General features: G+C 41.4%; 1 protein-coding gene across 31 annotated transcripts in view; it reads right to left on the bottom strand.

Moving 5' to 3' along the window:
* Sgip1 (SH3-domain GRB2-like (endophilin) interacting protein 1) overlaps nucleotides 1–17,055 on the bottom strand; it is a 236,125-nt gene that overhangs the window by 69,392 nt on the left and 149,678 nt on the right. For 22 of the 31 annotated variants that reach the window (XR_376359.4, XR_376365.4, XR_001784207.2 and 19 more), the window contains 2 exons: nucleotides 7,498–7,509; nucleotides 2,459–2,470 (listed from right to left, as the gene is read on the bottom strand). The exons of 8 other annotated variants lie outside the window; for them this stretch is intronic. Coding sequence is in view for 10 of the 23 variants with exons in the window: in NM_001285852.1 (NP_001272781.1) it covers nucleotides 2,459–2,470; nucleotides 7,498–7,509 (24 nt within the window). In the remaining 13 variants the exon portion in view is untranslated. Of the gene's footprint in view, nucleotides 1–2,458; nucleotides 2,505–7,497; nucleotides 7,510–17,055 lie in introns of all 31 variants that reach the window. One more of the 31 variants, XR_003955028.1, reaches the window with a different exon arrangement.

Raw genomic sequence — 17,055 nt, 5'->3', positions numbered from 1 at the left:
TTGCATAGGCCTTTCTAGAAAGGTAAGACATCGAGAAGGTAGCACCATGAGGCAGAGCATGGCTCGCCTTCTGAGAAAGTTGGGGATGATGGAATACAAGGAAAAGGTCCAAGAGGCACGCACCCATTCCCACTTTTCTCACTGTGGGGGAGGGAGCTGCTGGGCTTTGTTCTCTCAGATTATAATCTCAACAGTGCAGGGCATACATTTAGTACTCTACAGAAGACCCATCTCTCCTAGAGCTAGCCAATCAGATGTTTTTCCTGTCCCAATTCGAATCCATTTATGACAGGACAGTTTGAGTCACAACAGACCCATTAGATGATTCTTGGTGGGTGGCTTAATCTCACAGACTGCATTTCCTAGTTTATTTTGCCTGAAAAAAAAAAGGCAATATGTTTGGTCTTACTGCGTGCTACATAGAGAGTGATCCCATGATTAGTAATGAAACGAAAAGGCTGATTTCAACCTGCTTTGCTCATTATGGGAGTCTGAATACAGGAGACAGATAGACAGATGACTGAAGAATGAATTGTTAAAGCGGACAGCGGTTCAAGTACTGAACTCCGACATTAATGAGCTGAAGGAAGGAGCGGGGCTTCAGTTGTACTGTGAGAACTGCGATCCAGCAGATAGGAGACACCAGAGCCTTTAGGTCTATCTACACTGCCCACTTAATTAAAATTGCAATACACAAGGAAACAAAAAGGGCACCTCTTCAGTATTCACCAAGTACCATGTGTATGCATCCCTTCCATAGACACTTATCACTGAAAGTCAGTCAGCAAGGGAGCTGCTGTAACTATCTCACCTCCCCAGTGGGTGAGCTAAGTGGAAGCCAGACAGGGAAGAAATGTACAGAAAGGCTTGGTTATTTTGAAATGAGAAGGAATAAAGCAATTACAAAGGAATAGATTTTAAATGGCCTGCAGCAACAAGCCAGCCCAATAGGAAGGAGTCTCACTGTCAGCTGGCTGTGTGGCACAGCCCTTGAGGACCCGAGGTTGCAGCATGACAAGTCAAGAATGAGGCTGAGGTACTGTCACCACAGAGTCCACACCCAGGAAGGATACCCATTGACTGAAATCTCAAGTGATCATGTTTTCATTTCAATGAATGTGTACATGTATACATATTTATACATATATATGTATATATATAAACATACATATATGAATTAGTGAATTACTTGTCATTTTGAATGAATTCATTCCATATCAGTTACTTCTCACAATCTCAGAAAGCACCCAATGACTGGATCAGAATTATCACACTCTGGATTTTAAGATACTGTCTCATAGTTTAAATTGAAAACCGGCAGCATTTCCCCTGTGTAGGGTGGTATTTGCCTCAAATAGTTGATTATTGATTGGTGCAAGCTTAGAGAGCTTCTCTCTCTCTCTCTCTCTCTCTCTCTCTCTCTCTCTCTCTCTCAGATCTCCTCTCTGCTTCCCCTTCTCTTCTCCCTCTCTTCTCTCAGAGATAGGATTTTGCTAAGTATTCCCAAGTGGACTTGACCTCACTATGTAGTCAAGATGGCTCTGAACTTACAATGATTTTCCTGCCTTAGAGTCCCAAGTGCTGGGGTTATAAGCATGCACTACCATACCAGCTCTGAAGGGACAGATTAGGTAGCTGGGTTATTCCAAACAGCAAAGTGTTTCCTATATCGCTATAAACTCTCCTGATTTTTTGACCTGAGGAAACAGCTGATTTGCCTTTGAAAAACATGGACTACCATGATGACTATGCAAAAGTTGTCTAAAATGATGGTATTTTGAATAATGTGACATCTTAGGAGCATGCTTCCCTTTCTCAGGGTGAGTTATGAGTCTGTATTAGTGTGTATTGACCAATGTAAGCTACAGTCCAAGGACATATCTTGAATTTGGGTATAAAAATAATGTTTAAAAATTCATTTCTTTCATTTCATTAATATTTTAAAAGACTTATTATTTTAAAATTAGGTATGTATGTGCGTGTGAGGGCAGGTACATGCAGAGTCAAGAAAAGGGCAGATTCCCCGGAGTTATAGGCAGTTATGTATGCTTTGGGGACCTAACTCAAGTTCTCTACAGGCTCTTCACCATTGAGCCATTTTTTTAGCCTTACATCATCATCATCAACAACATCATTATATCTAAAGAAATTTCTCTTATCACCCACCACCACCACCACCACCACCATCATCATCACGAACATCATATATACCCCTATATCATACACCAGATGAACACTACTAAGCACTAATTCAGTTTGTTATGGAAAGATGCTTTGGTAATTCTAAATTATGCCTTCAAATTTAGACAGCCAGTGAAGCTTCCAACCAGTGAACCCAGTTCATCGGCTTCTTGTACACTGGGTGATCACAAAGGTAACGGGAACCAACCTGGCCACCTCCTTTTTGCAGCAACTTTCTCTACACACATTTAAGGGTTAAAACGTTGAGAGTTCTTACCGGGCTGCGCCTCTGTGATCAGCAAAAAGGAAGAGAGAACAGACACCTAGTCAGAGAATGATGGATCAGTCAACAGGCGTGGGTAACAGAAGACTTCAATGAAACAGCTACCAACCACACACTCCAAATCACCAGGTCAGAGCCAGCCACCCGCGCGTGGGGTTAGGGCTCATGAGGCATGTGATTAGGGCTCGTGAAGCCACAGGTGGCTTTGGAGAAATGTTTTTGCTAATGTGGTGCAGTTTTTTGTATCTATCCATAAGAACAAGGTAGGAATGTATAGAATCCTCATTGATGGTAGAATGTCCTGTCAAAAGCAGGGTTTTGTTTGTTTGTTTGTTTTGACAGAATATTCCATAAACAGTGGATTCCCTGTATTCCTATAAGCAGGGCCTGAGGGAGCCTCCAAAGATGTATCAGGACATAGAAAACCTACTCTGTAATTTCTCTTCATTGTTCTTAGAATGCTCGTTTCATGGGAGTAGTAGCTGTGGATGTTGTTGCTTTAACATGCAACCTTTGGGAATGTGAGCCACCTTCTTATGGATAACTCCCAATACAAGTATATAGGAACTGGGAAACTGCCTGGTGACAGTAAACATGATGATGTCTGGGGAACACACCACACCTCTCTCTTGACTCCTCCCACCTCGGTGACAGCTACCATCAATGTGCCCCAGCAGTCTCCTCCTTTGGGATCTTTCTGCTTCAACAGAAGAGACTTGAATGTGGGAGGTGAAGGAGGTACACAAAGATTTGCTTTTAAGATGGATTAGAAGTTAGGGACTTCCACAGTAGAGGCCAGGAGCACAAACATAGGACAGGCAAGGGGCTCAGACAAAGATAAACCGATCTTGGGAATGTAGCCTTTATACTTGGGAGGCTGCCTTGGACACTTAGTTCAAAGTGAGGTCTGAGACCCAGTTAGTGAGTCAGCCGAACTGGGACCAGGTTTTGGACCTCCATTCCTGTGATTTTGAGTATGCCATTGTGGGAGAAGTCCTGGGGCGAGTTGTGGCTGGCACTGAGGCCTGGGCTAGCATCCAGGCATGGTCATTTCTGAGACTGGTCAGGTTTGTAAGGGAGTTCACTAGACATAGGCTAGCCAACATGACTCCTAGTAGTTTAGACTTTGTTGTTATACTTTATTAAACCACTACATGTTCATCCCATGTTTCTTACTGACCCTTGTCTATGTGAATGCAACTTAAGTAGCATTAGAGCAAAAGGATACAGTATGTATCCTTGGGTTGAGATTATCATACTGTTTGAGGGTGAAAATATCACTTTTTAGTGACTATTTTGGCTACATTATTGTTTAGTCACCTGACTAAAGTTCTTTAAATAAGGCAATATGGAGCTTACATGACAAAAACCGATAAATACCGTAAATAAAACACTGTAATTGACACACTCCCCCAGTATGAGATTATGATAAATCATGCAAAATAAAATGTATACTGTGGCCAGAGGCAGAATCTTACAAGTAAGACTTTCTCCATTTAAAATGAAACAAAACATTTTCAAAATATCACCAAATATTTTAACTTCAAATTAAGCCATACCTTAATTTTCAATGAGTTAAAAGTATATTTTATCAATTAGTTCATTCTGAAAGCTCCCGTGATAATGTTTAGGAACTTCGTTCACATTTTTTTTTCCATCAAAGATTAGCTGTCCAAATATATGCCATTACAGGCTGGTTAGCAAGACCCCCAAAGACGAGAAGCTGTGCCACATACAGACACAGACAGTTTCAAGGTCTGTGATTAAGAGCTCCTGAAGCCCTTAGAAGCAAGATTTTCCTAGAAGTCAAGTGGAGAGGATTTACATAACTCATTACTGTTTAAGATCTCTACAGGACTAAAAGGCCAGGAAGGTTCATCACCAGCTGGGGTGGGGGTGGAGCCTTTGCCAGCTAATCAGTTTTATGTGTGAGGCCCTGACTTATTTCTGTGCACTGAAAAGGGAAATTATTTTTACCTAAAGTTCAAAACATTTAACATTTTGTTTGTGTTTTATGGATTATAGAACTTGCATCAAAAGTAGGTGAGAACGAATTTAGGATCTGGTGCTGGTCTGTTCTAGAAACAGGGAGACCTATCTAGATGCTCTTAGGATAGGAAGACATGTAGTCAGGAAACTGTGTATCACCAAGCTCTGCTGTGTTGGCCACTGGACCCACAGTGTGAGGAGATGGGCTCACTGCAGCTTCCCCTTTAAAGGGAAATGAATAACCAGATTTTACAAAATAAATTGGTCTAGTTTTTAAATGTGGGCCAAAATTATTTTTAACTGCATAACCAAATAACACACCCATTCAGTTGTACAGAGCCTGCAGGTGGCTAGTGATTGCAGACATTTGTAGCACACAGAATTCGTTCTCATAATGTTGGCCATACCTGAATCATTCAGAGGCCCTGTGACCCATTTGCTTGTGCTCTGGACATATTTCCTCCATTCATAATTAATCATTATTTTAATCCCTTGGTCATCTGTTGCACCCTGGAGAAGGCTCTGAGGATCAATTTTATTTTCTCTTTGAGGTAATCATTGTTTTGTATTTTGAGGATATTTTTGAAGTAAGCCCTGATATTTTTGATCCCCCTATCTGTGTCTCACTGGCACCGGGATTAAAAAATTTTTTTTTATGTATATTCTGTGACTCTAACTCAGGTCCTTGTAAGCAAGCACATTACTAACTGAGCTATCTCTCCAGTCCTCATGTGTTGCAGAGTTTCTTGGAAAGAATTAGAATTCATTAACATTAAGTTATTACTATGACCATGGCCAACAGACTGTGTTGCTTTTAAACGCTTTAGGGTCAGGCTAAAGTATATGGTAGGCCTCTATTATCTTTGCTATTGTATTTGTCAATCCTTTAAGCTTGTTCTTGTGAATAACAAGGTTGGCTACATCAGCTATCTATTGTTCCCATAGATGGTCTTCTGAAACCCCACTGGGGAGATGAAACAAAGATCCCATTAGCCATCAACAGTTCATTCACAGGGGAGCTGACTAAGGAATCAGCATGATGGACATTTCAAAACTAAGAGTTACACAATGTCTTGAAGGCATATGTTAGTTCTAGTTGCTGTAAGGACAACAACGTTTTCTCTTAGGAGGAAAACCAAGGAGAAAGGAAGAGTTTTGACAGTGCTACTGACAAATTTTAATGAGAATTGGCCAACTTTGCTCAACTCAGAGGACAATCTAGGGTCAAGGAGAATAGATAAAATTGGATAAAATTGGCCCCACATGAGGATATATATATATATATGTGTGTGTGTGTGTGTGTGTGTGTGTGTGTGTGTATAGTGTCGTGTGCCTTGCATACTGTGTGACCCTCAGCTCATGCACATTCACAGAAGTTCAGCTTAGTAACAACAGAACACAGAATTGCACTTGGTTGATTTTAATTTTTATTATTATTTGGACTCATTTTTTTCCGTGTCTCCCATTCTGCCTCCCTCCTAACATCTGAACTTGGAGTGCAGTTTCTCTCATGAGGTAGAGATGGAGTCAGGGTACAAGGTAAGTAAGCACATGCTCCCATCATGAGTTAAACTTAGTGGAATAAGTCAACCACCTCTTAGTGTGTGCTGATATGAAAAAAACACGTTTGTATTTTACATTAGCATCATCCACATCAGTCTTGGGGTGGGCATGCTATGAACATGTTCTCAAATTCCAGGAAACCATGCCAATAGAACGAACTTTTCTTTCTTTCCTCTTCTTTTTTGAAAAATTTGTTTTTAAATCTAGTTTGCTCCAAGATAAAGAATGCAATCCTATTGTATCAGATTTGTGCCATCACTAAAAACCACCCACTGGCACCAGCAAATAGCAAGGTGATATATGTTTTATTATTCTCAAAGGATGTGTCTGCATGTGGGTGCATGTATGCCATGGTTTGTGCGGTAGTCAGAAGACAACTTGTGGGAGTCAGTTTTTGCCTTCTGCCCTGTGGTTCCCAAGATTCAAACTCAGGCCATCGGGCTTGGTGGCACACACTTGTTACCCACTTTATAAAGATCTCTCTCTCTCTGGTCTCCAGCAATCCCAAGATGGGGTATTTTGATGTACTGAAACAAATATGAATGAATAAAAACAAAATAATCCTATATCATCTACTGTTCCCCCTTCAGAGGCCAGCTCCATAAACATTCCGGATTCTGGCAGGCTGTCCATTAAAAAAAATGCTCATGGTTTCATTTTTGACGTAGCTTGACCAGTTAACGTGGAAGCTGTAAGAAGTAAAACTTAGGATGAAAAGTATTGGGCTAGGGGTGGTGAGATGGCTCAGCAGGTAAGAACACTGACTGCTCTTCTGAAGGCCCTGAGTTCAAATCCCAGCAACCACATGGTGGCTCACAACCACCCTTAATGAGATCTGATGCCCTCTTCTGGTGCGTCTGAAGTCAGCTACAGTGTACTTATGTATAGTAATAAATAAATCTTTGGGCGGGAGTTGACCGCAGCGAGCTGAGTTGACCAGGGCGAGCAGAGGTCCTAAAAATTCAATTCCCAATAACCACATGAAGGCTCACACCATCTGTACAGCTACAGTGTACTCATATGCATAAAATAAATAAATCTTTAAAAAATGAGCCGGGCAGTGGTGGCACACGCCTTTAATCCTAGCACTTGGGAGGCAGAGACAGGCGGATTTCTGAGTTCGAGGCCAGCCTGGTCTACAAAGTGAGTTCCAGGACAGCCAAGACTACAGAGAGAAACTCTGTCTCGAAAACCCAAAAAAAAAAAAAAAAAAAAAAAAAAAAAATGTATTGAGCTATATACCTGTGACCAAGGCAAAGGTAACTCCCTAAAATCTACCTTCTAGCCCATAACAATGAGCATGGTATCTCTTAGCAACTGACTTCCTTATCCCCAAATTGGCTTTGTTCTGGCTCACAAAGTTTTGTTTTAATATTGGAAACCTTGTTTTAATGTTAAATAGTCATTATACATTCAGATGGTAAAAATGAGTGGAATACATGTAATTGTCCAAAATAAGAAAAGGACATGGTTTCTCTTACCGGACTTTTCCTCTAAAAGCGAAGGCATAGGGAAGAAAAATAGAGAAAGTGAGAGAGTTGACAAGCACCTCAAAAGGAGGCACTCAAGACTCAGAACGACCTCATTTAGAGCAGCCCACCAAGGCACTGCTTCTGCACGCGCTTCCTGTTTGTGTCTGACACAGTCACTCCTAGGTTATTGTCTTTACTTCAAGATTCTGGAGGGCAGAGACCTAACTCCACAGCTCCACCCAAGCACATTTTAAGCTTTCTTTTCAATGATTCACAATGTTCATTGCTCAACCATTTATGTCTTGAGAACAGGATGTTGGAAGTCGCTGGAAAATGTCATTAGTTTGTTACAGGTAGGCATGGCCATTATAAGACAACATGAGAATTTTCTAGAAAAACCTGACAATGTCTCTTCTTAAGTCATCCTGGCTACAGCTAGCTTGTCTCTGATCCCATAGTTCATTTCCTTCTGGTCTCTGCGGACAGCTAAATCTTCTGTCCCTTGGCCCTCAGGACACTCTTATTTCCTCAGCAACATCTTAGCAAGAGCCCATTATCTCTTGCAGACAGCAGTCCTCTGTTTTACATGTTCTTCTGGCCTGTGAGTCTACTTCCAGTGGTGACAGTCTCCAGGATCACCTTCCAAGAAAAATGTCAGCCAAAAGTTTCCTGTCTGTTCAGAGAACAGAGTGTGAGCTTCTCTCTAGCATAATGCCTTCCTGATGGGCTGCTGCTGCCTACTGGCTCCCACCCTTTCCTTGTTTTTCTTGGGGAGGGCCGCTGTCTGAATTTAAAGGCGTATTCTTGATACGAGTGTGGCATACACGGAAGGCTTTTCTGCCTTCTCTCTCCATTGCTATCAGCCTCAATGGTGTCTCCCATTCAGCCAGCCAAAACGGTTCTTCATTCTTTTTAAGTCCAGAAGGAAAAAAAAAATTCCCATGAGACCATGAGGTCTTTCCCAAAGTTAAGAGCCCCACCCCCAATTCCTTCTCTTCTTTGTTCACAGTGAGTCTTTTTTGCACAAGAACGATCAGCCACCTTTCTAAACAAAACAAGATGCTCATAGTATGCTTTGCAGTTCCCGTTTTGTTCTGTATTAGCTGCCATCTCTCCTCCACTCCACAGCAGTGGCTACAAGTGAACCTCCTCTAATGCCAAACATGGTGCGTGTATGCTTTGCCCTCAGGTTCATGGATTCCCATTTTGGGTCCATTAAAGCATTAGGTAAACGTTTGAAGCACAATGTTGGAAGCCATTTGCTGCTTCTCTGACGCAGAAAAAAGAAAGAGACAGAGAGACAGAGATCTGCCTACCAGGCAGAGTCAAGGCAGGTCAAGGTCTGCTGGCAGATTTCCCGGCCTGCTGAAGCATGGAACAGCAAGAGGAGGTGCACTTGAGGCTCATGGCAAGGAGGCAGAAGATTCTACTGACCTTGGTGGGTTAAACAGGGAGGCTTTTGAATGGAAAGAGATATCTTTATGTGTATATTTCAGCAATTGTTTCTGTTAGCTTGTGGCTTTGCTTCCCATGGCACTGTAAATTATAAAATGGCTAAGAAAAGTAAACTCGCTGCTGGTGTGGTATTGACCTGCAGCCCTTCCATATCTGTCTCTTGCATCTTCTTTCCTGTCTTTAATCCCCACTCCCTCTTCAGAGGCTATTCGACCCTGTGCTGGTGGGTCCAGTATAGGTGGAGCCCGAACTGTGGCACTCTGTGAGTAGGGGATTAAAGTGGTGGACATCTCTTGAAAAAAGCAAGCCCTTGTAAAAGGTAAAAGTGCAGTGAAAATTTCTTGGGAAAACACAGATAAGGGAGCTCAGAACAAGTAAAAGTCAAAAAGAAAAAGAAATAGAAAACAAGAAAAATTAGAAATGGGAAATGGAAACAGTCTTATGCTTTTTGTACCAATGCTTAGGAATATGCTTCACTAAAAAATAGGGCAACAACAATGACATCACTTTTTAGATTTTGTAGAAAAGATTTGTCCTTAGTTTCCTGAGGAAGGTCCAATAAATTTAGTAACCTGGAAGAAGGTCCAAGAAAGACCATGCATGATGTGCGTGGACTAGGTAAGGTGACTGAATATACTTTTAGCCTTTGGACCTGGATTAGGGCTAGTAGAGAGAAGTGGGTTTCTGAGAAGGAAAGTGGAAAGTGAGCAGCCCTGGAGTCCTGGAGGCAGCTGGCCACGTCCAGGGGGCAGTCCCTTACTTATCCCAGTCTTGGCCCCTCCATCCAGCACCCCCTGAAGGAGCACCCGCCAAACCCTGGAGGGGAGAAGATGGTGGCAGTGGGAGAGGGATGATGAGGGATGATCCAGTGTCCTGAAGAGGCTGGAAGTTGGAGCTTGCCCCCTCCTGTCCCTCCTCTCAGCTACTAACATGGAGCACTGCAGCAGACATCACTGTGGACTCATGAGTTAGGATTCTTGGTTTTCACACAGGCGCTCCCAAATTTAGATTATATAAATTAACATAGATTATACAAGCTAGAAATTATATACATTGAAACATGTATATAAAATGTATATTTTATTCACATGTCCTCAGAAGATGACCCATCCTTGATAACTACATGCATATGTATATATAAATTATCCACATTAAATATAAATTATACAAGTTAAATATAAAATATACACTGAATATGATTTATACACATTAGTATATACATTATATACAATGAATAAATCACACATTAAATGTTATTTATATAGTTTAAATAAATGTTAAATATAAATTATATATGTTAAAATATAAATTAAATATAAGTAAACTATAAAATGAGTTATAATCTATATAAAATACATAATTTTACATGTCCTCAAGGACAAAGAACTATGACACAAGCCCACAGAGCTCTAAAAAAATCAGTTACATGAAATAAAAATGGGGAGTTATATACTCCTTCACTTTTTATTTTGAGTCTTTTGACCTTGGATGCTAAAGGATTATCTGCTGCTAAGTGTCTATGGTACCCTACCACTCAGCAACTTATGCCCAGGTGAAATGGAGGGACTTACTTACTGGCATATGATGTGGTCCTGATCCAGTATTAATATGGGAATGTGGGCAGATTTGTGTTTTTCTGCAGGATGCTGAAAGAGCCTGCTCTGTTGGTAGAACATGAATCTACCTCTATTGTCTAACAGACATCTGTTAACCATATTTCTAAAACATGAATTTCAATACAGTTGTAAGCTAAAGTTCACATAAGCTTGGGGGAATCAAGAGTCCTAAGACGCGGACCCACCCGTCACAGATCAAATGGATTCCAGATAAGTATACCTGCTTGTTATTCAAAATGGGAATTTCCCTTGGTCTTGGGATTTCTTACCTTCCCCAATTGCTAGACAATTTTAATTTATGTTCCTAGTTTATATTTGTCTCATCAGATTGTCACTGGCTGACAGACTACACCCAGGGATCAGCTGTGGAGCTGCTGAACTCTGGACTTGCTGAAGGTGATATTAACAAGTCCAGCTGATGTGATTGCTCCCTGTTAGCCAGATGTTTTGATAATGCCCCATTGCCCAGCCTTTGGCAGGTATTTTGGCCTTCCTGGGCCCCTTTGCAATATCATAATGTCAGCAGGAAGCAGATATAGAAGAGAGATACTACAGCCATTGTGTCCTACTCTATAGGCAGAAATGCTGAGTCAAAAAAAGACCCCACCCCTACCCCATTATACTATGAAAACAACCCTTGCCCCTTGTCAGGTTTTATAATGGCTTATGTATCCTTGACTCATGGGTTGATGGTTGGGCAAACGAATGTTTTTTTTTTTTTTTTTTTTTTTTTTTTTTTTTTATGTCTGGAGATTTGTTTAATGTACCCTGTGACAATTGCACTGTAAATTTTATGGGTCCGGATTCAATGTAACTTGCTATGACTATAACTTGAATAATTGTATATCTGACATTGTACAAGGAACTATGTTATGGTTCTTTATCAGCCTTCATTTGTTAAGCTTCCAGTTAATATTTCAGAACCTTGATATTCAGATAGAGGCTTGCAAGTGTTGGATAAAATTCAAAAAGCTTTGAGTAGACCTAGGAGAATGATCAGGTTGATCATTGCTGGGATTCTTGTTATGGTATCTATTATAGACAGAGTATTATGCCTGTTATCACTTGTGGCTAACGGTGCCCTCCATTTCTTTTTGAACATCCGTGCAGATCTCCATCATATATAGCTTAAAACTGTAATCTAGTAGGTTGTATACTCCATTGCAGAGGCTGACAGTCAAAGACAGGTAAGATTCTCTCAGAGGTAGATTGGCCTCAGACAGGGTATGAATGCTAGGATTCACGCACCAATGACGGGTAAGGTCCACTCTTCTTGAGGGGACACTAAGACAGGCACAATCTTTCTGCACCAATAGCTGAGACAGCTTTGGCTTGTATAAAATGAAAAAAGGAGAAAGAAAGAGAAAAGCCTGCCTGCCAGACAGAGTAAAGGCAGGTCAAGGTCTGCTGGCAGATTTCCCACCCTGCTGAAGCATGGAACAATAAGAGGAGGTGCACTTGAGGCTCCAGGAAAGAGGACTGAAGATTTTACTGACCTTGGTGGAAGGAACAGGGAAGCTTTTGCATGGGAACAGATGTCTTTATGTGTATATTTTATTAGTTGTTTCTGTTAGCTTATGGCTTTGCTTCCCATGGCACTGTAAAGGTATAAAAAGTCTAAGAAAAGTAAACGTGCTGCTGGTGTGGTATTGACCTGAAGCCCCCCCACCACCCACCGCGTCCTATCTTTAATTCTTACTTCTCCCTCAAAGGACTGTTCAACTTTGCACTGGCAGGGCTGGCACAGTCTTCTAAAATGTAAAAATCTATATTGTTCTCTAAGGCAGAATTGTGGACAGCCAAGGCATGTGGCCTTATCTGAAATGGTTCCTTTCACACAGCTTTATCAGTTCTTCACTTTGCTCCTTCTTGGATGTTTATTTCTCTGCCATTAGTGACCCTGAGTCTGACATGTTATAGCCTCTATAGAAGCATGGCTCACTACACATTAAAGGAACATTATAGGACTACGTATCATGGGTGGGATTTCTCTTACAGGAAACACAAAGCTGCCTAAGAGTTGTAGTCCAGAGACCAGGAGAAGGCTGTCGTTGGTGCCTTTGTCAGATATAAAAAGCATTGGGAAGGACAGAGAGATGAAAATGATGAGTGTAGGTTCTCAATCTGTAGACAAATACACCTTTAGGGTTAAAAGAGGTAGCTGTAGAAGGGTTAGCACAGTGGAAGAGGTGTGTATGTTCCACATACTCAAATTAGCCCAAACTGTTCTTTGCTCAATGCCTTTTGGCAAATCACTCTGGGCCTCATGTGAAATGGCACAGGTTATTGATTTCCTTTAAGGAAATATTTGAAAGACAAGAGTGATACTGGAAGCTATCAACCAAGAGAACCAACTTACCACAGCTTTGCCTTAAGAGGTTGGTGACATCACTCTCTAATTCAGCTATAACGGTGAAAAGAAGGGTCATCGGAGGTCTAAGGCCACAAGGTTACAAAGGATCTGAGACTGGGTCCCAGACCACATAACTCCAAAAAGCTTAGATGGGCCCACATCTCCTAACTAGATGGAATCATTGTTCAAGGCCCGATCAGCACTGTGAGCCAAAACAAAATTGTGTAATACCCAAAGAAAAGGATAAAGTAAATTATGCTGTCTCCCTAGCAGTGATGCAAGCAGCTTGGTGTGAACTTTTAATCTTTCAGTTGGGGATTAAACTCTGAGTGTAAGGCATATTTATTAGACTTTTCTAGAATCAAATGCATTTCTTCTCATTAAGATGAGAAGAACGAGCATGAAAGCAGATGATACCGGTTCCTCTGTTCTCCCTGTACTTCTCCATGCCAGGCAATAGGATGGGTTAAATCCCCTCAGTCAACATGTTGGTTTGTTGTGTTAGCAACCATTAACATCACTGAGAGTCTCTTAATGTAAGAGTTTCTTAGGTTTGTTAAAAAGAATACAAAATAAAGACACTTCTTGGTTTAAACTAAGCTAGTAACATCAAAGTTGAGTTTGGGAAACTCATGGGAAAATTTATCCAGAAAGAGATGTGTAGTGGCTATTCCTGGTTGTCAACTTGACTATATCTGGAATGAACTACAGTCCAGAATTGGAAGGCTTACCAGTGATCCTAATCGTGAGACTGGGAGATACAAGTTTCTGACCTAGATCTTGACATGGAGATCTTGAGGCATAGTGGCTATGAATCCCAGAAGATTAAGACAGGGAGATCTCTAAATTCAAGGTCATCTGGGGTTAACAGCATGGTGGCACACACCTTTAATCTGGGCCACACCTTCTGCTGGAGACCTACATAAGGACATTGGATGAAGGAAGATTTACTCTCTCTGCCTGCTTGCCTTGTGGGCCTGAGCAACTTCTAGATCCTTGGACTTCCATTCACAGCTGCTGCTGACCATTGTTGGGAGTTGGATTACAGACTGAAAGTCATCAATAAATTCCCTACTATATAGAGACTACCCATAAGTTCTGTGACTCTAGAGAACCCTGACTAATACAAGATGTATGCTATAGGCTCACATTCAGATGTATCTCACAGACTCACATGTAAATCAATGTAGTATAAATGGATTTATGGATTGGAGAAAATCTAAGAAACATATTTTATTTTCCCATAGACAAAGAAAACCTGGTCCTAACTTGCAAGCCTTTCTAAAAGGCAGCTCAACCTTAAGATCAGCGACTTTTCAAGAAACACACAGACCACAGAGGCAGAGTCTCTTTCTAGCTGTTACTATTCTAGATAAGTGAGACAATAATGCAAACATTCATTCATTCATTCATTCACTCACTCATTCAAGTTTGGTCTCATTGAGTCCTACTTTTTCTTCTTCTTTGTTTTCATAAGGGGCTAAAATCAGCAATATTTGAAACTGAATTCTGTGAAGACTGGAGCTGAGCTTGACAGTGGTGTATGCAGAAAATGACCCTAGATTTTGCTGATCCTCACTGGAAGCTTGGTGCTCTAGGTCCATGCCTGATACAAGGAACCAAGCTGCCCCTGTTCTTGGGGCATCAAAAATCACAGAGCTGGATAGAGACTTTACACAGTAAGGTTTAAGTCACAGGCCTCTTAAGATTTTACAAATGTTCAACTTTAAAAATAAGGTGGTTGTCTTAGTTAGGGTTTTACTGCTGTGAACAGACACTGTGAACAGACACCATGACCAAGGCAAGTTTTATAAAGGATAACATATATTTAGGGCTGGCTTACAGGTTCAGAGGTTCAGTCCATTATCAAGGTGGGAGTATGGCAGCATCTAGGCAGGCATGGTGCAGGAGGAGCTGAGAGTTCTCCCTCTTCATCTGAAGGCTGCTAGTCGAAGACTGATTTCCAGGAAGCTAGGGTGACGGTCTTAAGCCCATACCACTTCAACACTACCTACAGTGACATCTACTCCAACAGGGCCACATCTCCTAATAGTGCTACTCCCTGGGCCAAGGATTTACAAACCATCACAGGTGGCTAAATTATAGATCTTTATATTCCAATTAATGGGATTATACTTCAAATCAACCATTTCCTATCATTTGTGACTAGCTGGATATTTATAAGAAGCAAAATGGGGTTCATTCATTCACTTGACCATTAATAGACAACAAGCACTCAGTAAGTACCAGACTCTAGTCTAGAAATGTTTGTGACCAATGGAGACAATGAGAAAGTTGCCATGAGCTCACTTTTGAGAACTGGGGAAGGAGACATGTACCAATACTACATATAATAAATAAGCCTGGTATTAGTATTTAGAAGATGATAAAAACATTTATTTTAAAACTGGAGCAAATAAAGGAGCTTAGAAATACCAAGTTAGAATGCTTTGTTATTTCAGTAACATGGTTGAAGTGACTGGTAAAGGCACAATACAGCTATCTGGGAGAGAGTTTGTAGGGAGATAAAAAGGAGTGGGACAAGGGGGAAGAATGGCAGCTGGTAAACAGTGTGGGTGTGGGGATGGAGGGCTGTTCTGGCTCCTGGGGTCACAAGGCTGTTAAGACTATTCACTCTGTATCTTGGGTATTCTAAGTTTCTGGACTAATATCCACTTATCAGTGAGTAGAATACCCAAGATACAAAATACAATTTGCAAAACACATGAAACTCAAGAAGAACGAAGACCAAAGTGTGGACACTTTGCCCCTTCTTAGAATTGGGTACAAAATACCCATGGAAGGAGTTACAGAGACAAAGTTTGGAGCTGAGACCAAAGGATGGACCATCTAGAGACTGCCACACCCGGGGATCCATCCCATAATCAGCCTCCAAACACTGACACCATTGCATACACCAGCAAGATTTGCTGAAAGGACCCTTATATAGCTGTCTCTTGTGAGGCTATGCCAGTGCCTGGCAAACACAGAAGTGGATGCTCACAGTCAGCTATTGGATGGAACACAGGGCCCCCAATGGAGGAGCTAGAGAAAGTACCCAAGGAGCTAAAGGGGTCTGCAATCCTATAGGTGGAACAACAATATGATCTAACTAGTACTCCCGGAGCTCATGTCTCTAGCTGCATATGTAGCAGAAGATGGCCTAGTCAGCCATCATTGGGAAAAGAGACTCCTTGGTCTTGCAAACTTTATATGCCTCAGTACAGGGGAACACCAGGGCCAAGAAGTGGGAGTGCGTGGGTAGGAGAGTGGGGGGGGGGGTAGAGTATGGGGGACTTTTGGGATAGCATTTGAAATGTAAATGAAGAAAATACCTAATTAAAAAAAACTTCACTCTGTTCCAGTGTGACTTATACCTGTCACTTATGAACTCTGTAGTATGGGGGTCAAGTTTGTTGGCTTACAAGAGACAGAGAGAAACTGTCTTAGGGTTTCCGCTGGTGTTAAGAGATACCATGACTAAGGCAACTCTTACAAAGGAAAACATTTATAGGTTCTGAGGTTCAGTCATTATTATCATCATGACGGGAAGCATGACAACATACAGGCAGGCCTGATGCTGTAGGAGCTGAGAGTTCTACATCTTGATCCAAAGGCAACCAGGAGAAGACTGACATCCAGGCAGCTAGGAGGAAAGTCTCAAAGCCCAAGCCCAAAGAGACACACTTCCTCCAATAAATCCACATCTACTCTAACAAGGCCACACCTCTTGATAGTGCCACTCCCTGGGTCAAGCATATTCAAACCACCACACTAACACAGGAAACAATGCCAGGAAACACGTAGATGTAATACATGCTACTATTTGATATTATTCTTTGAAAGCTTGTTTTGGTTCTCCATGTTAGAAAATATAAAAGTAGTCTTCAAGTAAGGTAAGAAGTGGGTAAGAAATTCCAAATAGACAAAACAAAATGGGCACAGTGCATCTTGCTTTCAGTCTGTGCTGTCCACAGTGGGACATGAAGCCTAGCCTGACACATGTAGTCCTATTTTTGATACAATTTGAGTGAGTCGCCGTTTTTTTTTTTTTAAAGCAATTGAAAATTACATTTCCTGCTGGATGTGGTAAAACACCCCTATAATCTGAGCCTTTAGTGAACAAAGCCAGGATTGTGGATT

The sequence above is a fragment of the Mus musculus genome, chromosome 4 (assembly GCF_000001635.26).
Source record: "Mus musculus strain C57BL/6J chromosome 4, GRCm38.p6 C57BL/6J".
Classification (NCBI taxonomy): Eukaryota; Metazoa; Chordata; class Mammalia; order Rodentia; family Muridae; genus Mus; species Mus musculus.
Note: the sequence above shows the minus strand (reverse complement) of the source record. Positions and strands in the feature narration are given on the sequence as shown.